This window comes from Pseudophryne corroboree, chromosome 6 (genome assembly GCF_028390025.1).
Source record: "Pseudophryne corroboree isolate aPseCor3 chromosome 6, aPseCor3.hap2, whole genome shotgun sequence".
NCBI lineage: Eukaryota > Metazoa > Chordata > Amphibia > Anura > Myobatrachidae > Pseudophryne > Pseudophryne corroboree.
The window spans coordinates 517,760,635-517,785,405 of record NC_086449.1 but is presented as its reverse complement, the minus strand read 5'-3'; the positions used below and the strand labels follow the sequence as shown (position 1 = coordinate 517,785,405).

General features: G+C 46.5%; 1 protein-coding gene across 6 annotated transcripts in view; it reads left to right on the top strand.

Moving 5' to 3' along the window:
- The window catches only part of CNOT2 (CCR4-NOT transcription complex subunit 2), a 234,323-nt gene that overhangs the window by 169,357 nt on the left and 40,195 nt on the right, over positions 1-24,771 (top strand). For all 6 annotated transcript variants that reach the window (XM_063927475.1, XM_063927472.1, XM_063927471.1 and 3 more), the window contains 2 exons: positions 1,234-1,334; positions 2,895-3,039. In XM_063927475.1, coding sequence (XP_063783545.1) covers positions 1,234-1,334; positions 2,895-3,039 — 246 coding nt within the window. The remainder of the gene's footprint in view (positions 1-1,233; positions 1,335-2,894; positions 3,040-24,771) is intronic.

Here is a 24,771-nt window from a genome sequence, read left to right as displayed (position 1 = left end):
GGAATACCGCCACGCATTGGGCCCGGTAATCTATTCCCCCTTGGGTGGTGGCATGGACTACCACTTAAGTGGGGATTCTGGGCAGCAGTCAGGATTTCGATCACCGGCACTTCATCAGGTGTCGGGATTCTAGCATCTGTACCCTGACCGCCGGGATCTCGACAGCCGGCAAATTGACCGCATACCACTGAACTGTATGTTCTGCAATCTTGACTGCTATTCATCACTGCCTTCCAGATCAAAGCCTACAAGGATGTATTCGTTTAAAATGTCTCATTCCTTGCAGCAACTTATTTCTATGTAAAATATACTCATATATATATATATATATATATATATATACACACACACACACACACACACACACACACACACACACACACACACACACACACACACACACACACACACAATGGACGTATGTGTGTATGTTCCAGCATAACTCTCTAATGCCTGGGGCAATTTACACCAAACTTGGTACTCACATGACTGGCAATCTGGAAAAAAATACTGAGGGGGTAAGACGCCGCTAGCATCCCTAGGGGTGGGGATGGGAAGGGAGTGACATGTAAAAATCCATAGTTCTCGGCATAACTCTGGAATGCCTTGAGCAATGTACACAGATACACCCACGGGTAAGGATAGAGGCACCCACGGGTGGGGACAGAGGCATACTTTAGCTACGAAGCTAAGCAAAGAGACCTAGGGCCCTTTGACATATAGTCAGCCTGCAAACCTAACATATTTTACATACAGCGGGCGGAGCTTGGCCTGTCGTCCCAGCATTTACAGCACTGAGCAGGGCAGCATCAGAGGCGGGATGGGGCAGAGGCAGATTATTCTCCTCAGCGCCAGCCTTTTGACAGCATCAATCCGGGGAAGCCCAGAGGTGCAACCTGACAAAGATTGGCATTATTCTTTAAATTCCGCAGCGAAGCACTGGTATTCAGCTAGCAGTAATATATAATGTAGCAATACTGTGCAGTGTGTCCCATTTACTGTATCAATCAATGAGGCATCTATGAAATGTCATAACACATTGCAAATGGCAATTGCTATTTATACCACAAATGATAGTGAAAGCTATTTAAAGTAGGTTACAGAACATTATATTAAAGTGGAATTTTGAAAAGCAATGATATCCATGTTTTTATACAGCATATGTGTGTATACATTTAGCTTGTACTATAATGTGTTTGTTATTACACCCTGTACATGTTTTTTTTTTTTCAGTTAGCTGCAATAAAACTTGGCCGATATGGAGAAGACCTTCTTTTCTATCTCTATTACATGAATGGCGGGGATGTTTTACAGCTTTTAGCCGCAGTAGAGCTGTATGTATAAACCTTTTCTTTGTAGTTATTTTTATTTATTATTAATAATAATAATATACAAGTCGTGCACAAATATAGATAATTAACCCTTTCCCTCAGTGATATCATGATTTGCAATGTCACTGTGTAGCATAATGATTGAGCATTGTGTGCTCCCACTGATAGAAATGCCATGGGTCCAAAGTGATCAGCAGTCATTGGTAGTTATTGCTAGACCTCTTTTGGATAGTCATGACAAGGAGCCTTGTTATTCTAATGGGTGGATGAAGCTAGAAATACAGATATGTCTTCATACACGTAGCATCCATAGGCCATACAGCAGGAGTTAATGGGAGCATCTTACTCCCATCACGCTGTGCTGTGACTTTAACCGCACGGGAATTTGTTTTAAACATGTACAAAGTTCCAGATGAAGCACAGTAAAACTTGGCATCATCATCCGATTCAGACGCAGGCGCACACAAATACAAATTTTGCACATCATATTGATCAGGGCAAGCTAGCAATGTAGTTTTGTCGCTCCTGGTTGTTTCATTTGTTTGAAAAAGATGCACACTTTGCACAAGAAAGACCCTTGACCGTTGCTCCGAGAGGAGCTGTATGGCGCGACTAGAGCCACAATGGACACATCTGAATTTAGAAAAATATTTCTTCTACGTTTGGTACTCCTCGAAAATTGTTTGCTTTGCTATAGATTAATGCTGGGATAGTAAATGGCACCATCTAAGCAATTGTGGAAATTTGTATAAAAGAGACATATTCCAGCTTGACCTAGAAGTCACTGGGGGGTATTCAGTTAAGTGCCGTTTTTTCGAATGGTCGAAAAAACGTCACACATTCGACAGAGTTTTCAATTTCGCCCATTTTCACTTGTTTTTTAATCTATTTCCGCCCATTCAGTTTCACTTTTTTTTTATATCTGCGTGGACGAAAATTGCGCCAAAAACGGGCGAAAACACTTGTGAAATCAGCGCCGAATTCGCCAGAACACATGGTTTTCGCCAGTGCAGGATTTTTTGACCAGTCAAAAAAACGGCATGGCCATTGAACAGGTCGAATATAAATTTGACCTAAAGACGGCAAAAAGTGCAGTTTTTTAGACTGGTTGAAAAAACGGCACTAATTGAATACCCCCCATTGTATCTTACAACCGTAAGAAGACAAAACAACCTACAGTGCTAATGTTAAGTATATTACTCGGAACAAAATTGTTTGTGTGCGTTATGTAGCAATAAGTTATCTTTTTAAAACATGCAGGGTGATAGATTGATAGAATAGATTACTGTAGTTGTGATTGACACTGCTATTAGGCCTTTCTTGGAATGATACCTCAGCAGCCTAATCAATCATGAGTCTACTCCTGCGTGTTACCCAGTTAGAGGGATGCAGTCCCTGATACTGTGCAAGGTTTTTCCTAAATAGAGCTTTCATTTGACTTTTTGGATAGTGCACATACAGTTTATATACAGTACATATATATCTCTATGGATGCTGTAAGATCCTGTTAGCAACAGCAGAAGAATATAAACTTGTAAGTCTTATGTTACCATCTAATTTTAGTTTTAACAGAGACTGGAGGTACCACAAAGAAGAGCGGGTATGGATAACCAGGGCACCCGGAATGGAACCAACAATGAAAACAAACACCTACGAGAGGGGGACATATTACTTTTTTGACTGTCTTAACTGGAGGAAAGTCGCAAAGGTGCAGTATATTATTTCACTTACTGGGTATAAATTGTGTATGATTACTTAATATGCACCTTCATCTGGCTTTATAATAGTCTAGTGATTCAGGCAACAGATCGTGCATGAGAGAATTACAGTGGATGATTTTAGGTTCCAAAATATGTTTCTGAGTTTTAAAAATGAGGTATCCTCTTTCTATCCAGGACTTAATGACCATATCATTTTGAGACAAAAATTTAATAAATGGGCAGACAAAGAAGAAACGTTTAGATTTTTCTGCTTCAGTGGTTTCTTTCACACAATCGAAGATTATCCAGATGTACTTATGTACATGTAGTTCATTGTTTCCAGAGCTGATATAGTCGTAAGCAGGGGGAAACACTATACGATATATTGGCCAATGTTATAGTCTTAGAAACAAATTGATGTACTTTTAGGCTGCACCCAAGCAACCATCAACTCAGCTAATTATACTGAAGATAGGATAAGTGATAGAAGGATATGAATTACAGTAATCAGTAGGAAACCTTATTTCATGGTCACAGTCAGTGTGTGCGTGTGTGTGCCTATGACAGTTATACAGAGGTTTTTCTATATTGCACTTGAAGTGTATACATAAAGATGAGTGCTTATGAAGATTCTTATGATCATTTTTGCAATAACAGCTGTGATTATTGTTTTGTCTGAAAGCAGTCAGTGCAGCGAGTTTCTGCAGTATGAGTATACATTGTTACCTTGAGCTTGTATCCTACCATAGAATATTCCTTCCAGCATGATACGGGTGGAAGTAGCCTTCAGTATCTGAATATCTCAAATAACTGATAATTGAGCTTTGTAGCTGGCTCTAGGTTTAATATTTTCTGGACAAAAGAGACTGTCTATAAAGACAGCTAGGGAAACTTAAGTCTTTGCTTACTGTGTATTAAATGTATTTATTACATGTTATGTAAATAATTTTTCAAGGCTCATTGATTTCACAAACTGTTGAATTTTAAACCATGCGATACAAGAATAATCACACAATACGGGCCGGATGTAATGAAGTCCGAGTTGGCTGGAGGTGTGGGTTCCCGGCTGAACTCGAATGTTTTTTTCAAGCTGCAATCATTTACAAGGCATGGTTTTTAAATGATGGTGTGGGTTAAACGTCCGAGTTCGGTCAGGAACCCACAGCTCTGGCCAACTCAGACTTCATTACATCTGGCCCTACATGTTAGGGACATACACATTGATGCACACTGTTATGAGAGCTGTGCATAGAAGGATGAACACTTCAATGGTCGTTCGAAAAGAACACATTTACATTTAGTTAGGATTATTATGAAGGGATCAGTATAAATGACCGCTGGACAGAATGCAGTCATTCACAATCCCAACGCTGGAATTCCAAAGTGTGAAATCCCGACTGGGGCTAGGTAAGTATGTTCGCCCCTCTACCCCACCCACTGATCCTCCCTTCCTGCAGCCTAACCCTAACCTCCCCCCTTAGTGCCTATACTTAACCACCCCTGGTGGTTCCTAACCCTATCCCCCCTCCCCAAAGCCTAACCCTAAACCTAACCTAAAACACCCCACCCCCGGCCCTAACCAGCCTGCTATACTTACGTTTGGGATGACAGCTGTTGTGACCCTTTCAGCATTTTGAATGGTGTCGGGATTCTGGCCTCAATATTCCGACTGCTGGGATCCCGACAGCCGGCATCTTAAATGCATCCAATTATGAATTCATTCAGCGCAATGTACCAACTCTTTCTTTTAAAGGGTTTGAGTATTATTTATTTATTATTTATAATAACTAAAGGTAGCAATATTAGTCTCAGTGTAAGCATAAAATTGTTTGTTGCACTTGCCCATCTAATGTTACTTTCCTCAGGGTTTTTATTTTTCCGTTAACATACAGGAGCGTGTAGGCAAGGGTGTCCAGTTACCAGTGAAATAAGAGGTTTGATTTTTTGGGTGGAAAAAATTTAAAATAAAATAGAAGTAGCATTAAAAAAAAAGTGTATTCCGACATCCCTGCAACTACACGTGGCAAGCAGTGACTTCAGTAATAACACTACTGCTAGTCATGCACTTTGGTGTAGGCACAGCTAGTCCCAGTGCCAATATCCTGAACATAGAGATTTGCATCGCTAAATTGATCAAGATGTGATGTCTTGAAATGAATTTGTGTCAAACGCCACACCAGTGCAGACCTCACTTCTGAGAGTGCAACAACATGTATCATAACAACTGGAAAATAAAGGATCACATTATACATTTCTCTTACGTCCTAGAGGATGCTGGGGACTCCGTAAGGACCATGGGGATAGACTGGCTCCGCAGGAGACATGGGCACTTTAAGAAAGACTTTAGGATTTGGGTGTGCACTGACTCCTCCCTCTATGCCCCTCCTCCAGAACTCAGTTGATTACTGTGCCCAGAGGAGACTGGGTGCTTTTCAGAGGCTCTCCTGAGTTTCTGACAGACTCCCTGCATCGTGGGACTGAGGGGAGAGAAGCAGACCTACTTCTGTGAGTTGAAAGGCTCTGCTTCTTAGGCTACTGGACACCATTAGCTCCAGAGGGATCGGTACGCAGGTCTCATCCTCGCCGTCCGTCCCGGAGCCGCGCCGCCGTTCTCCTCACAGAGCCTGAAGGTAGAAGCCACGTGAGTATGAGAAGTTAGAAGACATCAGAGGCGGCAGAAGACTTCATGATCTTCACTGAGGTAACGCACAGCACTGCAGCCGTGCGCCATTGCTCCCATTCACCTCACATACTGTGTCACTGTAAGGGTGCAGGGCGCGGGGGGGGGGGCGCCCTGGGCAGCAAATAAACCTCTCCTGGCAAAAGATGGGTGTATACAGCCAGCCACTGTATATACCTACGAGCCCCCGCCAAAGTTTTGTATTTTAGAGCGGGACAGAAGCCCGCCGCCGAGGGGGTGGGGCTTCTCCCTCAGCACTCACCAGCGCCATTTTTTCTCCACAGCACCGCTGAGAGGAAGCTCCCCGGACTCTCCCCTGATTAGATCACGGTGACAAGAGGGTTTTAAAGTAGAGGGGGGGCACATAATTGGCGAATTGAGTATAAAAGCGCTATCTGGGTAAACATAAATATTGTGTTTTTGTCCTGGGTTATTATAGCGCTGGGTGTGTGCTGGCATACTCTCTCTCTGTCTCTCCTAAGGGCCTTGTGGGGGAACTGTCCTCAGATAAGAGGGTTCCCTGAGTGTGTGGTGTGTCGGTACGTGTGTGTCGACATGTCTGAGGTAGAAGGCTTTTCGAGGGAGGAGGAGCAAATGAATGTGGTGTCGCCGTCGACGGCGCCGACACCTGACTGGATGGATATGTGGAATGTTTTAAGTGCCAATGTAAATTTATTGCACAAAAGATTGGATAAAGCTGAAGCTAGGGAACAGTCAGGGAGTCAACCCATGCCTGTACCTATGTCGCAGGGACCTTCGGGGTCCCAAAAGCGCCCACTATCCCAAATAGTTGACACGGATACCGACACGGATTCTGACTCCAGTGTCGAATATGATGATGCAAAATTACAGCCAAAGGTGGCTAAATGTATTCGATATATGATTATTGCAATCAAAGATGTTTTGCATATCACAGAGGAACCCCCTGTCCCTGACACGCGGGTACACATGTATAAGGGAAAGAAAACTGAGATAAATTTTCCCCCCTCACATGAGCTGAACGAGTTATGTGAAAAAGCTTGGGAATCCCCAGACAAGAAACTGCAGATTCCCAAAAGGATTCTTATGGCGTATCCTTTCCCGCCAACGGACAGGATACGTTGGGAATCATCCCCTAGGGTGGACAAAGCTTTGACACGCTTATCCAAAAAGGTAGCGCTGCCTTCCCAAGATACGGATACCCTTAGGGATCCTGCTGATCGCAAGCAGGAGTTTACCCTGAAGTCCATTTATACACATTCAGGTACCTTACTCAGACCGGCTATTGCGTCGGCATGGGTGTGTAGTGCTGTAGCAGCATGGACAGATACCTTATCAGCGGAATTTGATACCCTGGATAAGGATACCATCCTATTGACCCTAGGACATATAAAAGATGCTGTCTTATATATGAGAGATGCACAAAGAGACATTGGTCTTATTGGGTTCGAGAATCAATGCTATGTCGATCTCGGCTAGAAGAGTCCTTTGGACCTGACAATGGACAGGTGATGCCGACTCAAAAAGGCATATGGAGGTTTTACCTTACAAGGGTGAGGAATTGTTTGGGGAAGGTCTCTCGGACCTGGTCTCCACTGCTACGGCAGGCAAATCTAATTTTTTACCTTATATTCCCTCACAGCCTAAAAAAGCACCGTATTATCAAATGCAGTCCTTTCGATCAAATAGAAACAAGAAAGGCCGTGGATCGTCCTTTCTTGCCAGGGCTAAGGGCAGAGGGAAAAAGCTGCACAACACAGCTAGTTCCCAGGAACAGAAGTCCTCCCCGGCCTCTGCAAAATCCACCGCATGACGCTGGGGCTCCACTAAGGGAGTCCGCCCCAGTGGGGGCACGTCTTCGAATTTTCAGCCACATCTGGGCCCACTCACAGGTGGATCCCTGGGCAATAGAAATTGTTTCCCTAGGTTACAAACTGGAATTCGAAGAGGTGCCTCCTCGCCGGTTTTTCAAATCTGCTCTGCCAACGTCTCCTCAAGAACGGGAGATAGTGTTAAATGAAATCGATAAATTGTATCTTCAACAGGTGGTGGTCAAGATTCCCCCGCTTCAACAGGGCAGGGGATATTACTCAACCCTGTTTGTGGTCCCGAAACCGGACGGTTCGGTCAAACCCATTTTAAATTTCTCTAACGTCCTAGTGGATGCTGGGAACTCCGTAAGGACCATGGGGAATAGCACTCTAGAAAGATCTTAGACTACCTGGTGTGCACTGGCTCCTCCCACTATGACCCTCCTCCAAGCCTCAGTTAGATTTCGTGCCCGGCCGAGGTTGGATGCACACTAGGGGCTCTCCTGAGCTCTTAGAAAGTTATAGTCTTAGAATTTGTTATTTTCAGTGAGACCTGCTGGCAACAGGCTCACTGCAGCGAGGGACTAAGGGGGGAAGAAGCGAACTCGCCTGCTTGCAGCCGGATTGGGCTTCTTAGGCTACTGGACACCATTAGCTCCAGAGGGATCGACCGCAGGCCCAGCCTTGATGTTCGGTCCCGGAGCCGCGCCGCCGTCCCCCTTACAGAGCCAGAAGCAAGAAGATGGTCCGGAAAATCGGCGGCATGAAGACTCTGTCTTCACCAAGGTAGCGCACAGCACTGCAGCTGTGCGCCATTGCTCCTCTCACACACTTCACACTCCGGTCACTGAGGGTGCAGGGCGCTGGGGGGGGCGCCCTGAGGCAGCAATAAAAACACCTTGGCTGGCTAAAATACCTCAATATATGGCCCCAGGGGCTATATATGAGGTAAATACCCCTGCCAGAATTCCATAAAAAACGGGAGAATAGGCCGCGAAAAAGGGGCGGAGCCTATCTCCTCAGCACACTGGCGCCATTTTTCCCTCACAGCTCGGCTGGAGGGAAGCTCCCTGGCTCTTCCCTGCAATTCTACAGTACAGTAAGAGGGAAAAGAGAGGGGGGGCATTAAAATTGGCACTGTATACAGTATATTATATAAAAGCTATTAGGGACATAACTCAGTTAGTCCCTGTATATATATAGCGCTCTGGTGTGTGCTGGCATACTCTTACTCTGTCCCCCCAAAGGGCTATTGTGGGTCCTGTCCTCGTTTAGAGCATTCCCTGTGTGTCTGCGGTGTGTCGGTACGGCTGTGTCGACATGTTGAATGAGGAGGCTTATATGGTGACAGAACAGAGGCCGATATATGTGATGTCGCCCCCTGTGGGGCCGACACCAGAGTGGATGGATAGGTGAAAGGTATTAACCGACAGTGTCAACTCCTTACATAAAAGGGTGGATGACGTAACAGCTGTGGGACAGCCGGCTTCGCAGCCCGCGCCTGCCCAGGCGTCTCAAAGGCCATCAGGGGCTCAAAAACGCCCGCTCTCTCAGATGGCAGACACAGATGTCGACACGGAGTCTGACTCCAGTGTCGACAAGGTGGAGACATATACACAATCCACTAGGAACATCCGTGACGTGATCCCGGCAATAAAAAAGTGTTACACATTTCTGACATGAACCCAAGTACCACATAAAAGGGGTTTTATGTTTGGGGAGAAAAAGCAGCCAGTGTTTTGTTCCCCCATCAGATGAGTGAATGAAGTGTGTAAAGAAGCGTGGGTTCCCCCGATAAGAAACTGGTAATTTCTAAAAAGTTACTGATGGCGTACCCTTTCCCGCCAGGTGGATAAGTTACGCTGGGAGATATCCCCTAGGGTGGATAAGGCGCTCACACGTTTGTCAAAAAAGGTGGCACTGCCGTCTTAGGATACGGCCACTTTAATAGGTACCTGTTGATAAAAAACAGGAGGCTATCCTGAAGTCTGTATTTACACACTCGGGTACTAGACTGAGACCTGCAGATAGTGCTGCTGCAGCGTGGTCGGTGACCCTGTCAAACAGGGATACTAGTTGGCAAACATAAAAACATATTAAAGACGTCGTCTTATATATGGGGGATGCACAGAGGGATATTTTGCCGACTGGCATCCAAAATAAATGTAATGTCCATTCTGTCAGGAGGATATTAGAGACCTGTCACTGGACAGGTGATGCTGACTTAAAAAGCGCATAGAGAGCCTTATATGGGTGAGGAATTATTTGGGGATGGTCTCTGGGACCTCGTATCCACAGCAACTGCTGGGAAGAAATAATTTTACCTCAGGTTTCCTCACAGACAAAGGTACAGTCCTTTCGGCTTCAGAAAAGCAAGCGGGTCAAATGGCGCTTCCTTTCTGTACAGAGACAAGGGTAGAGGGAAAAAAGCTGCACCAGTCAGCCTGTTCCCAGAATCAAGATTCTTCCCCCGCCTCCTGTGAGGCCACACCATGACGCGGGTGCTCCACAGGTGTAGCCAGGTACGGTGGGGGGCCGTCTCAAAAATTTCAGCAATTAGTGGGCTCGCTCACAGGTGGATCCCTGTTTCTTTCAAGTAGTATTTCAGGGGTACAAGCTGGAATTCGAGATGTCTCCCCCCAGCCGTTTCCTAAAATATGCCTTGCTGACAACTCCCTCAGGCAGGGAGGCTGTGCTAGAGGCAATTAATAAGCGGTATTCCCAGCAGGTAATACTCAAGGTGCCCCTACTTCAACAAGGACGGGGTTACTATTCCACACGGGTTGGGGTACCGAAACCGCATGGTTCGGTGTGACCCATTTTATATTTAAAATCCTTGAACACAAAAATTCAAGTTCAAGATGGAATCGCTCAGGGCGGTTATTCCAAGCCTGGACGAGGGGGATTACATGGTATCCTGGGACATCAAGGATGCTTACCTGCATGTCCCCATTTACCATCCTCGCCAGGAGTACCTCAGATTGTGGTACAGGATTACCATTACCAAGTCCAGACACTGCCGTTTGGACTGTATATGGCACCGAGGGTGTTTTATCAAGGTAATGGCCGAAATGTTGATACTCCTTCAAAAAAAGGGAGTTGTAATTATCCCGTACTTGGACAATCTCGTTATAAGGGCGAGGTCCAAGGAGCAGTTGGTAGTCGGGGTAGCACTATTTTGGAAAGTGCTACAACAGCATGGTTGGATTCTAAACAGTCCAAAGTCACAGCTGGTTCCTATGACACGTCTACTGTTCCTGGGGATGGTTCTGGACATAAACCAGAAATAGTGTTTCTCCCGGAGGAGAAAGCCAAGGAGTTGTCATCTCTAGTCAGAGACCTCCTGAAGCCAAAATAGGTAGCGGTGCATCATTGCACGCGAGTCCTGGGAAAAATGGTAGCTTCCTACGAAGCAATCCCATTAGGCAGGTTCCATACAAGAACTTTTCAGAGGGACCTGTTGGACAAGTGGTCCGGATCGCATCTTCCGATGCATAGGCTGATAACCCTGTCTCCAAGGACCAGGGTATCTCTACTGTGGTGGCTGCAGAGTGCCCATCTTCAAGAGGGCCGCAGGTTCGGCATACAGGACTAGGTCCTAGTGACCATGGATTCCAGCCTTTGAGGCTGGGAGGCAGTCACACAGGGAAGAAATTTCCAGGGACTTTGGTCAAGTCAGGTTATTTCCCTACACATAAATATTCTGGACCTGAGGGCCATTTACAATGCCCTGAGGCCGGCAAGGCCTCTGCTTCAAAACCAGCCGGTACTGATCCAATCAGACAACATCACGGCAGTCGCCCATGTAAACCAACAGGGCGGCACAAGAAGCAGGATGGCGATGGCAGAAGCCACAAGGATTCTCCGATAGGCGGAAAATCATGTGTTAGCACTGTCAGCAGTGTTCATTCCCGGAGTGGACAACTGGGAAGCAGATCTTCTCAACAGACACGACCTCCACCCGGGAGAATGGGGACTTCCTCCAGAAGTCTTCCAATAGGATTGTACACCATTGGGAAAGGCCACAGGTGGACATGATGGCGTCCCGCCTCAACAAAAAGCTATAAAAGATATTGCACCGGGTCAAGGGACCCTCAGGCGATAGCTATGGACGCTCTGGTAACACCGTGGGTGTACCAGTCGGTTTATGTGTTCTCCCCTCTGCCTCTCATACCAAAGGTACTGAGAATAATAAGAAGGCGAGGAGTAAGAACGATACTCGTGGATGGCCAAGAAGAGCTTGGTACCCAGAACTTCAAGAATTTATATCAGAGGACCCATGGCCTCTGCCACTCAGACAGGACCTGCGGCAGCAGGGGCCCTGTCTGTTCCAAGACTTACCGCGGCTGCGTTTGTCGGCATGGCGGTTGAACGCCGGATCCTGAAGGAAAAGGGCATTCCGGAGGAAGTCATTCCTACGCTTACTAAAACCAGGAAAGAGGTTACAGCAACTCATTATCACCGCATATGGCAAAAATATGTTGCATGGTGTGAGGCCGAAAGGGCCCCAACAGAGGAATTTCAACTAGGTCGATTTCTGCATTTCCTGCAAGCAGGAGTGACTATGGGCCTTAAATTGGGTTCCATTAAGGTACAGATCTCGGCTCTGTCGATTTTCTTTCAAAAAGAACTAGCTTCAGTACCTGAAGTTCAGACATTTATAAAAGGAGTGCTGCAGAGTCAGCCCCCGTTTGTGCCTCCTGTGGCACCTTGGGATCTCAACGTGGTGTTGAGTTTCTTAAAATCACATTGGTTTGAACCACTAAAAACCGTGGATCTGAAATATCTCACGTGGAAGGTGGTTATGTTATTGGCCTTGGCTTCTGCCAGGCGAGTATCAAAGTTGGCGGCTTTGTCTTGTAAAAGCCCTTATTTGAATTTCCATATGGATAGGGCAGAATTGAGGACTCGTCCCCAGTTTCTCCCAAAGGTGGTGTCAGCGTTTCACCTGAACCAGCCTATTGTGGTGCCTAGGCTACTAGGGACTTGGAGGACTCCAAGTTGCTAGACGTTGTCAGGGCACTGAAAATATATGTTTCCAGAACGGCTAGAGTCAGAAAATCTGACTCGCTGTTTATCCTATATGCACCTAACAAGCTGGGTGCTCCTGCTTCTAAGCAGACTATTGCTCGTTGGATTTGTAGTACAATTCAGCTTGCACATACTGTGGCAGGCCTGCCACAGCCAAAATCTGTCAATGCCCATTCCACAAGGAAGGTGGGCTCGTCTTGGGCGGCTGCCCGAGAGGTCTCGGCTTTACAACTTTGCCGAGCAGCTACTTGGTCAGGGGCAAACACGTTTGCAAAATTCTACAAATTTGATACCCTGGCTGAGGAGGACCTGGAGTTCTCTCATTCAGTGCTGCAGAGTCATCCGCACTCTCCCGCCCGTTTGGGAGCTTTGGTATAATCCCCATGGTCCTTACGGAGTTCCCAGCATCCACTAGGACGTTAGAGAAAATAAGAATTTACTCACCGGTAATTCTATTTCTCGTAGTCCGTAGTGGATGCTGGGCCCCCATCCCAAGTGCGGTTTATCTGCAATACTTGTACATAGTTATTGTTAACTAAATCGGGTTATTGTTGAGCCATCTGTTGAGAGGCTCTATTGTTTCATACTGTTAACTGTGTTTCATATCACGAGTTGTACGGTGTGATTGGTGTGGCTGGTATGAGTCTTACCCGGGATTCAAAATCCTTCCTTATTGTGTACGCTCGTCCGGGCACAGTACCTAACTGAGGCTTGGAGGAGGGTCATAGTGGGAGGAGCCAGTGCACACCAGGTAGTCTAAGATCTTTCTAGAGTGCTATTCCCCATGGTCCTTACGGAGTTCCCAGCATCCACTACGGACTACGAGAAATAGAATTACCGGTGAGTAAATTCTTATTTTAAAATCCCTGAACCTATACTTAAAAAGGTTCAAATTCAAGATGGAATCGCTCAGGGTGGTCATCGCCAGACTGGAAGGGGGAGATTTTATGGTATCTCTGGACATAAAGGATGCATACCTTCATGTTCCCATATATCCACCTCATCAGGCGTACCTGAGATTTGCGGTACAGGATTGTCATTACCAATTTCAGACGTTGCCGTTTAGGCTTTCCACGGCCCCGAGAATTTTCACCAAGGTAATGGCGGAAATGATGGTGCTCCTGCCCAAGCAAGGTGTCACAATTATCCCGTACTTGGACGATCTCCTCATAAAAGCGAGATCAAGAGAACAATTACTGAACAGCGTGTCACTTTCACTGAAGGTGTTACAGCAACACAGCTGGATTCTCAATATCCCGAAGTCGCAGCTGGTTCCTACGACTCGTCTACCCTTCTTGGACATGATTCTGGATACAGACCAGAAAAGGGTGTATCTGCCGATAGAAAAGGCTCAAGAACTCGTGACTTTGGTCAGGAACCTATTGAAACCAAAACAGGTGTCAGTGCATCACTGCACGCGAGTCCTGGGAAAGATGGTGGCATCTTACGAGGCCATTCCATTCGGCAGGTTCCATGCACGGACCTTCCAATAGGACCTACTGGACAAATGGTCCGGGTCGCATCTACAAATGCATCGGTTGATCACCCTGTCCCCCAGGGCCAGGGTGTCTCTCCTTTGGTGGCTGCAGAGTGCTCACCTTCTAGAGGGCCGCAGATTCGGCATTCAGGACTGGGTCCTGGTGACCACGGACGCGAGCCTCCGAGGTTGGGGTGCAGTCACACAAGGAAGGAACTTCCAGGGTCTTTGTTCAAGTCAGAAGACTTCACATCAACGTCCTGGAGCTAAGGGCCATATTCAACGCCCTTCGTCAAGCGGAGACTTTGCTTCGCGACTTACCAGTTCTGATCCAGTCAGACAACATCACCGCAGTAGCTCATGTAAACCGCCAGGGCGGCACAAAGGGCAGAGTGGCAATGGCGGAAGCCACAAAGATTCTACGCTGGGCGGAAAACCATGTAAGCGCCCTATCAGCAGTGTTCATTCCGGGAGTGGACAACTGGGAAGCAGACTTCCTCAGCAGGCACGACCTGCATCCGGGAGAGTAGGGACTTCATCAGGAAGTCTTCACACAGATTGCAAGCCAGTGGGACATGATGGCCCCAGATAGACATGATGGCGTCCCGCCTAAACAAAAAACTGCAGAGGTATTGCACCAGGTCAAGAGACCCTCAGGCGGTAGCGGTGGACGCACTAGTGACACCGTGGGTGTTCCACTCAGTATATGTTTTTCCTCCTCTTCCTCTCATCCCAAAGGTGTTGAGAATAATAAGAAAAGGAGGAGTTCGGACAATTCTCATTGTTCCAGATTGGCCACGAAGGGCCTGGTACCCGGAATTGCAGGAGATGCTCACAGAAGATCCGTGGCCTCTTCCTCTAAGACAGGACCTGTTGCAACAGGGGCCCTGTCTGTTCCAAGACTTACCGCGGCTGCGTTTGACGGCATGGCGGTTGAACGCCGGATCCTAGCGGAAAAAGGGCATTCCGGATGAGGTCATTCCTACTCTGATAAAGGCTAGGGCTAGGAAGGATGTGACAGCTAAACATTATCACCGTATATGGCGTAAATATGTTGCTTGGTGTGAGGCCAGGAATGCTCCTACGGAAGAGTTCCATCTGGGCCGTTTCCTTCACTTTCTACAAACTGGAGTGAATTTGGGCCTAAAATTAGGCTCCATTAAGGTTCAGATTTCGGCATTATCCATTTTCTTTCAAAAAGAATTGGCTTCACTTCCAGAAATACAAACTTTTGTAAAGGGAGTGCTTCATATTCAGCCTCCTTTTGTACCTCCGGTGGCGCCTTGGGACCTTAACGTGGTTTTGAGTTTCCTTAAGTCGCACTGGTTTGAACCACTTCAGACAGTAGAGTTAAAATATCTCACTTGGAAGGTGGTCATGTTGTTGGCCTTAGCTTCGGCTAGGCGAGTGTCAGAATTGGCGGCTTTGTCTCACAAAACCCCCTATCTAGTTTTCCATATGGATAGGGCGGAATTGCGGACCCGTCCTCAATTCTTGCCTAAGGTGGTGTCATCCTTTCATATGAACCAACCTATTGTGGTGCCTGTGGCTATACGAGACTTGGAGGATTCCGAATATCTGGATGTAGTCAGGGCTATGAAAATTTACGTGGCTAGGACGGCCAAAGTCAGGAAATCTGAAGCGCTGTTTATCCTGTATGCAGCCAACAAGGTTGGCGCTCCTGCTTCAAAGCAGACTATTGCTCGCTGGATCTGTACCACGATTCAGCAGCCGCATACGACGGCTAGATTGCCGTTAACTAAATCAGTCAAGGCCCATTCCACTAGGAAAGTGGGCTCTTCTTGGCCGGCTGCCCGAGGGGTCTCAGCTACAGCTGTGCCGAGCGGCTACTTGGTCAGGGGCAAACACGTTTGCGAAATTCTACAAATTTGATACCCTGGCTGAGGAGGACCTCCTGTTTGCTCAATCGGTGCTGCAGAGTCATCCGCACTCTCCCGCCCGTTTGGGAGCTTTGGTATAATCCCCATGGTCCTTACGGAGTCCCCAGCATCCTCTAGGACGTAAGAGAAAATAAGATTTTAAACCTACCGGTAAATCTTTTTCTCGTAGTCTGTAGAGGATGCTGAGCGCCCGTCCCAAGTGCGGACTACTTCTGCAAGACTTGTATATAGTTTTGCTTACATAAGGGTTATGTTATGGTTGTTTTCAGTTTCCGACTGAAGCGATGTTGAATTTCATACTGTTAACTGGTTGGTTTATCACAAGTTATACGGTGTGATTGGTGTGGGCTGGTATGAATCTTGCCCTTGGTTTAACAAAAATCCTTTCCTTGTACTGTCCGTCTCTTGTGGGCACAGTTTCTCTAACTGAGGTCTGGAGGAGGGGCATAGAGGGAGGAGCCAGTGCACACCCAAATCCTAAAGTCTTTCTTAAAGTGCCCATGTCTCCTGCGGAGCCCATCTATCCCCATGGTCCTTACGGAGTCCCCAGCATCCTCTACGGACTACGAGAAAAAGATTTACCGGTAGGTTTAAAATCTTATTATCTGCTCTGTAAATCTGCTTTCTGAAAGCATTTGTTGGGATATGTTGATCCTCAAGTACAAACCTCATATCTAGTTATGTAAATGTAACTATGAAAGTGATTCTCTCAGATGTTGTGCATGTCGACTGAAATGATACACTTCACAATATTTTGATGATTTGTGAAAAATGTTTAAGCTGAAAGCATACAGTGCATCCGGAAAATATTCACATCGCTTCACTTTTTCCACATTTTGTTATGTTACAGCCTTATTCCAAAATGGAATAAATTAATTTTTTCCCCTCAAAATTCTACACAGTACCCCATAATGACAACGTGAAAAAAGTTTTTTGAGATTTTTGCAAATTTATTTAAAATAAAAAAACGAAGAAATCACATGTACATAAGTAGTCACAGCCTTTGCCATGAAGCTCAAAATTGAGCCCAGGTGCATCCTGTTTCCACTGATCATCCTTGAGATGTTCCTACAGCTTAATTGGAGTCCACCTGTGGTAAATTCAGTTGATTGGACATGAATTGGAAAGGCACACACCTGTCTATATAAGGTTCCACATTTGACAGTGCATGTCTGCGCACAAACCAAGCATGATGTCAAAGGAATTGTCTGTAGACCTCTGAAACAGGATTGTTTTGAGGTACAATTCTGGGGAAGGGTACAGAAAAATATCTGCCGCTTTGAAGTTCCCAATGAGTACAGTGACCTCCATCATCCGTAAATGGAAGAAGTTCAGAACCACCAGGACTCTTCCTAGAGCTGGCCGGCTGTCTAAACTGAGCGATCAGGGGAAAAGGGCCCTAGTCAGGGAGGTGACCAAGAACCCGATGGTCACTCTGTCAGAGCTACAGCATTCCTCTGTGGAGAGAGGAGAACCTTCCCGAAGGACAACCAGAGTTGCCAGACTGAATCCACTACTTAGTAAAAAGCACATGGAAACCCGCAGGGAGTTTGCCAAAATGCACCTGAAGGGATAACAGACCATGAGAAACAAAATTCTCTGGTCTGATGAGACAAAGTTTGAACTTTTTGGCAAGGCGTCATGTTTGGAGGAAACCTAGCACCGCTCATAACCAGGCCAAAACCATCCCTACAGTGAAGCATGGCGGTGGCAGCAATCATGCTGTGGGGATGTTTTTCAGTGGCAGGAACTGGGAAACTAGTCAGGATAGAGGGAAAGATGAATGCAGTAATGTACAGAGACATCCTGGATGAAAACCTGCTTCAGAGCACTCTTGACCTCAGACTGGGATGACGATTCATCTTTCAAGAGGACAACGACCCTAAGCACACACCCAAGATATCAAAGGAGTGGCTTCAGGATAACTCTGTGAATGTCCTTGAGAGGCCCAGCCATTACCCAGACTTGAATCTGATTGAACATCTTTGCTGGAAATGGCTGTGCCAAGCTTGTGGCATCATATTCCAAAAGACTTAAGGCTGTAATTGCTGCCAAAGGTGCATCAACAAAGTTTTGAGCAAAGGCTGTGGATACTTATGTACATGTGATTTTTTAGTTTTTTATTTTGAATAAATTAGCAAAAATCTTAACTTTTTTCACGTTGTCATTATGGGGTATTGTGTGTAGAATTTTGAGGGAAGAAATGAATGTATTCCATTTTGGAATAAGGCTGTAACATAACAAAATGTGGAAAAAGTGAAGCGCTGTGAATACTTTCCGGATGCACTGTATATTTAAGCCAAGACTAGCTCATGAGAAAATAATTAGGGTTATATGTATATATTTTCCATGATATATTATTGATTGGAATATATCTTTTCTCTGACGTCCTAGTGGATGCTGGGAACTCCGTAAGGACCATGGGGAATAGCGGCTCCGCAGGAGACTGGGCACAAAAGAAAAGCTTTAGGACTACCTGGTGTGCACTGGCTCCTCCCCCTATGACCCTCCTCCAAGCCTCAGTTAGACTTTTGTGCCCGACCGAGCAGGGTGCAATCTAGGGGGCTCTCCTGAGCTCTTTAGAAAAAAGATAGTTTTAGGTTTTTTATTTTCAGTGAGACCTGCTGGCAACAGGCTCACTGCATCGAGGGACTAAGGGGAGAAGAAGCGAACCTGCCTGCTTGCAGCCAGCTTGGGCTTCTTAGGCTACTGGACACCATTAGCTCCAGAGGGACCGAACACAGGCCCAGCCTCGGAGTCCGGTCCCAGAGCCGCGCCGCCGCCCCCCTTACAGAGCCAGAAGCAAGAAGAGGTCCGGAAAATCGGCGGCAGAAGACATCAGTCTTCAACAAGGTAGCGCACAGCACTGCAGCTGTGCGCCATTGCTCCTCAGGCACACTTCACACTCCGGTCACTGAGGGTGCAGGGCGCTAGGGGGGGGCGCCCTGAGCAGCAATAAAAACACCTTGGCTGGCGAATATACATCACATATAACCCCCAGGGCTATATGGATGTATATTAACCCCTGCCAGATTACAGAAAAAAGCGGGAGAAAAGTCCGCCGAAAAGGGGGCGGAGCTATCTCCTTCAGCACACGGGCGCAATTTTCCCTCACAGCTCCGCTGGAAGGACGTCTCCCTGACTCTCCCCTGCAGTCCTGCACTACAGAAAAGGGTAAAAAAGAGAGGCGGGGCACTAATTTGGCGCAGTATAAATATAAACAGCAGCTATAAGGGGAAAAACACTCTATATAGTGTTATCCCTGTGTATATATATATATATAGCGCTCTGGTGTGTGCTGGCATACTCTCCCTCTGTCTCCCCAAAGGGCTAGTGGGGTCCTGTCCTCTATCAGAGCATTCTCTGTGTGTGTGCTGTGTGTCGGTACGATTGTGTCGACATGTATGAGGAGGAAAATGATGTGGAGGCGGAGCAATTGCCTGTAATAGAGATGTCACCCCTTAGGGAGTCGACACCTGAGTGGATGGGCTTATGGAAGGAATTACGTGACAGTGTCAGCTCTTTACAAACGACGGTTGATGACATGAGACAGCCGGCTACTCAGCTTGTGCCTGTCCAGGCGTCTCAAAGGCCATCAGGGGCTCTAAAACGCCTGTTACCTCAGATGGCAGATACAGATGCCGACACGGATACTGACTCCAGTGTCGACGATGAAGAGACGAATGTGACTTCCAGTAGGGCCACACGTTACATGATTGAGGCAATGAAAAATGTTTTACACATTTCTGATAGTACAAGTACCACTAAAAAGGGTATTATGTTTGGTGAGAAAAAACTACCTGTAGTTTTTCCTGCATCTGAAGAATTAAATGAAGTGTGTGATGAAGCGTGGGTTTCCCCCGATAAAAAACTGATAATTCCTAAAAGGTTATTGGCATCATACCCCTTCCCGCCAGAGGATAGGGCACGTTGGGAAACACCCCCTAGGGTGGATAAAGCGCTCACACGTTTGTCTAAACAGGTGGCACTACCGTCTCCTGATACGGCCGCCCTAAAGGAACCTGCTGACAGAAAGCAGGAGAATATCCTAAAATGTATATACACTCACACGGGTGTTATACTGCGACCAGCAATCGCCTCAGCCTGGATGTGCAGTGCTGGGGTGGCTTGGTCGGATTCCCTGACTGAAAATATTGATACCCTAGATAGGGACAGTATATTACTGACTATAGAGCATTTAAAAGATGCATTTTTATATATGCGTGATGCACAGAGGGATATTTGCCGACTGGCATCAAGAGTAAGTGCGCTGTCCATCTCTGCCAGAAGAGGGTTATGGACGCGGCAGTGGTCAGGTGATGCGGATTCCAAAAGGCATATGGAAGTATTGCCTTATAAAGGGGAGGAGTTATTTGGGGTAGGTCTATCAGACCTAGTGGCCACGGCAACTGCTGGGAAATCCACATTTTTACCCCAGGTAGCCTCTCAACATAAGAAGACGCCATATTATCAGGCGCAGTCCTTTCGGCCCCATAAGGGCAAGCAGGCAAAAGGCTCCTCATTTCTGCCCCGTGGCAGAGGGAGAGGAAAAAGGCTGCAGCAAACAGCCAGTTCCCAGGAACAGAAGCCCTCTCCCGCTTCTGCCAAGTCCTCAGCATGACGCTGGGGCTTTACAAGCGGACTCAGGCACGGTGGGGGCCCGTCTCAAGAATTTCAGCGCGCAGTGGGCTCACTCGCAAGTGGACCCCTGGATCCTTCAGGTGGTATCTCAGGGGTACAAATTGGAATTCGAGACGTCTCCCCCTCGCCGTTTCCTTTTGTCTGCTTTACCGACGTCTCCCTCCGACAGGGAGGCGGTATTGGAAGCAATTCACAAGCTGTATTCTCAGCAGGTGATAATCAAGGTACCCCTCCTGCAACAGGGAAAGGGGTATTATTCCACGCTGTTTGTGGTACCGAAGCCGGACGGCTCGGTGAGACCTATTTTAAATCTGAAATCCTTGAACACTTACATACAGAGGTTCAAATTCAAGATGGAGTCACTCAGAGCGGTGATTGCGAACCTGGAAGAAGGGGACTATATGGTGTCTTTGGACATCAAGGATGCTTACCTCCATGTCCCAATTTACCCTTCTCACCAAGGGTACCTCAGGTTTGTGGTACAGAACTGCCACTATCAGTTTCAGACGCTGCCGTTTGGATTGTCCACGGCACCCCGAGTCTTTACCAAAGTAATGGCCGAAATGATGATACTCCTCCGAAGGAAAGGAGTTTTAATTATCCCTTACTTGGACGATCTCCTGATAAGGGCAAGATCCAGGGAACAGTTGGTAGTCGGGGTAGCACTATCTCAAGTAGTGTTGCGGCAGCACGGTTGGATTCTCAATATCCCAAAATCGCAGCTGATCCCGACGACACGTCTTCTATTCCTAGGGATGATCCTGGACACAGTCCAGAAAAAGGTGTTTCTCCCGGAGGAGAAAGCCAGGGAGTTATCCGAGCTAGTCAGAAACCTCCTAAAACTAGGCCAAGTCTCAGTGCATCAATGCACAAGGGTCCTGTGAAAAATGGTGGCTTCTTACGAAGCAATCCCATTCGGCAGATTCCACGCAAGAACATTCCAGTGGGACCTGCTGGACAAATGGTCCGGATCGCATCTTCAGATGCATCGGCGGATAACCCTGTCACCAAGGACAAGGGTGTCTCTCCTGTGGTGGTTGCAGAGTGCTCATCTTCTAGAGGGCCGCAGATTCGGCATTCATGACTGGGTCCTGGTGACCACAGATGCCAGCCTGCGAGGCTGGGGAGCAGTCACACAGGGAAGAAATTTCCAGGGCTTGTGGTCAAGCCTGGAGACATCACTTCACATAAATATCCTGGAGTTAAGGGCCATTTACAATGCTCTAAGCCAAGCAAGACCTCTGCTTCAGGGTCAGCCGGTGCTGATCCAGTCGGACAACATCACAGCAGTCGCCCACATAAACAGACAGGGCGGCACAAGAAGCAGGAGGGCAATGGCAGAAGCTGCAAGGATTCTTCGCTGGGCGGAAAATCATGTGATAGCACTGTCAGCAGTGTTCATTCCGGGAGTGGACAACTGGGAAGCAGACTTCCTCAGCAGGCATGACCTCCACCCGGGAGAGTGGGGACTTCACCCAGAAGTCTTCCACATGATTGTAAACCGTTGGGAAAAACCAAAGGTGGACATGATGGCGTCCCGCCTCAACAAAAAACTGGACAGGTATTGCGCCAGGTCAAGGGACCCTCAGCCAATAGCTGTGGACGCTCTGGTAACACCGTGGGTGTACCAGTCAGTGTATGTGTTCCCTCCTCTGCCTCTCATACCCAAGGTACTGAGAATTATAAGACGGAGAGGAGTAAGAACTATATTCGTGGCTCCGGATTGGCCAAGAAGGACTTGGTACCCGGAACTTCAAGAGATGCTCACAGAGGACCCGTGGCCTCTACCTCTAAGAAGGGACCTGCTCCAGCAAGGACCCTGTCTGTTCCAAGACTTACCGCGGCTGCGTTTGACGGCATGGCGGTTGAACGCCGGATCCTGAAGGAAAAAGGCATTCCGGAGGAAGTCATCCCTACCCTGATCAAAGCCAGGAAGGATGTAACCGCAAAACATTATCACCGCATTTGGCGAAAATATGTTGCGTGGTGCGAGGCCAGGAAGGCCCCAACGGAGGAATTTCAACTGGGTCGATTCCTGCATTTCCTGCAAACAGGAGTGTCTATGGGCCTCAAATTGGGATCCATTAAGGTTCAGATTTCGGCCCTGTCGATTTTCTTCCAAAAAGAACTTGCTTCAGTTCCTGAAGTTCAGACGTTTGTCAAAGGGGTGCTGCATATACAGCCTCCTTTTGTGCCTCCAGTGGCACCTTGGGATCTCAATGTAGTTTTGGGGTTCCTCAAATCACATTGGTTTGAACCGCTTAAATCTGTGGATTTAAAATATCTCACATGGAAAGTGGTCATGCTGTTGGCCCTGGCTTCGGCCAGGCGCGTGTCAGAATTGGCGGCTTTATCCTGTAAAAGCCCTTATCTGATTTTCCATTCGGACAGGGCGGAATTGAGGACTCGTCCTCAGTTTCTCCCTAAGGTGGTGTCAGCGTTTCACCTGAACCAGCCTATTGTGGTGCCTGCGGCTACTAGGGACTTGGAGGAGTCCAAGTTGCTATACGTTGTCAGGGCCCTGAAAATATATGTTTCCAGGACGGCTGGAGTCAGAAAATCTGACTCGCTGTTTATCCTGTACGCACCCAACAAGCTGGGTGCTCCTGCTTCTAAGCAGACCATTGCTCGCTGGATCTGTAATACAATTCAGCTTGCGCATTCTGTGGCAGGCCTGCCACAGCCAAAATCTGTAAATAAGAAAAAGAGACCAATCTGTGCGCAACAGGATTAATTTCTAAAATATAGTATTTTTATTAATAATCCAAAATATGGATAGAAAAAAAATTAAAATATAATGTATATAAAAATACACAGTATACACTATATAATTCAGAAGTGACCTCACAGTAATGTTAAACAATTTGTAGCAAATTTTAAACCATCTGGATCATAAAAGAACCTGTAATAATGCCACAATCACTCTAAACTTAACTCGTGATATAATCACAATAAGATCCCTTAATAAAAATCACACTGCAGTACACTGATTCATTAACCATAAAATGTCCGCATATGCTGGCCAGCCTATAATTAAATGAGGTGTGTTGCACCTATAGGTTCATCCAAGGAATCAGTTGTTTTGTATAATTAATGTCTATACCACAGTACTGTGATTAAAACGAAAAAAAGAAAGAAAGAGAACCATATAGTTGAACCATTTGTATGCCATGCAATTGGGTACCGTCGGTATATAACAAGTGCCTCCTCTTTGCTGAAAGTTAAATAGCCTCCCCGTGCCACTGATGTAAGGAGCTATTTAGTGGGGATATTTTTTGTAGAGTAACCGTCTCTGACACTTGTACTTGTGCTGGTTCACTAGCTGGAATCACCCAAGACCTCCGTTATCTGTATTCCACGTACCGGCATTCACTGCATCGCCCGGTTACCACCCAAATAGTGCGGCTGGAATATCCTTAACAGCCGGTGTCCAAAACACGTTGATACACGGAGTCCCTTTGCAGCGGGTTTAGGGTGTAGTAATTACCCAGCAATTACGGCAGTGGTGGCTGACATTCACCGTACTGCCTGGAAGCTATTCAGCTAGCACGGCTGATTTTACCTTTTAGAGCCGGAGTCCAATATACCGAGATGTGTAGAGTCCCTTGTTGCAGGTTCAGAAATGTTCAAATTCCCCAGTGATTAGGGCAATAGTAGATGATCCAAATACAGAGGTCACTCCAGAGCTAATACCTAACGCGTTTCTCGACCATTAGCCCCGGTCGTTTCATCAGAGGTAGATAGAGGGAAGTTCCCCTCTAGCCATATTTAAAGCCCCAGACTAATTATCAAATAAAAACAGCTGCTAGCCTTATTCAACTCTGTGGAGCAAAATTTAAAGTGATAAAGGACCATAAAATTCAAATATACATCCACACAATAGAATTAAATACCAAAATACTCAGGAATGGAATAGATAACACATAGACAAAATCCCGCATCCATCACTCTTAAAAAATGATAATAATCATTTCCGTAATTACATAATTAAATTGATAACGGCACCAATAAGGTACTATAAAATTCCAAACAGTGACATAAATACACACTTTAATATAAATATATACTCAAATAATGAGGAAACATTTAACCAATGATGATGGTGATATTATAATTATTGTATATATTATAATATTCAAATAATGCTGAATTCATCCGTGGAATCGACCGAAGGAAATTTTGCATATGCGGACATTTTATGGTTAATGAATCAGTGTACT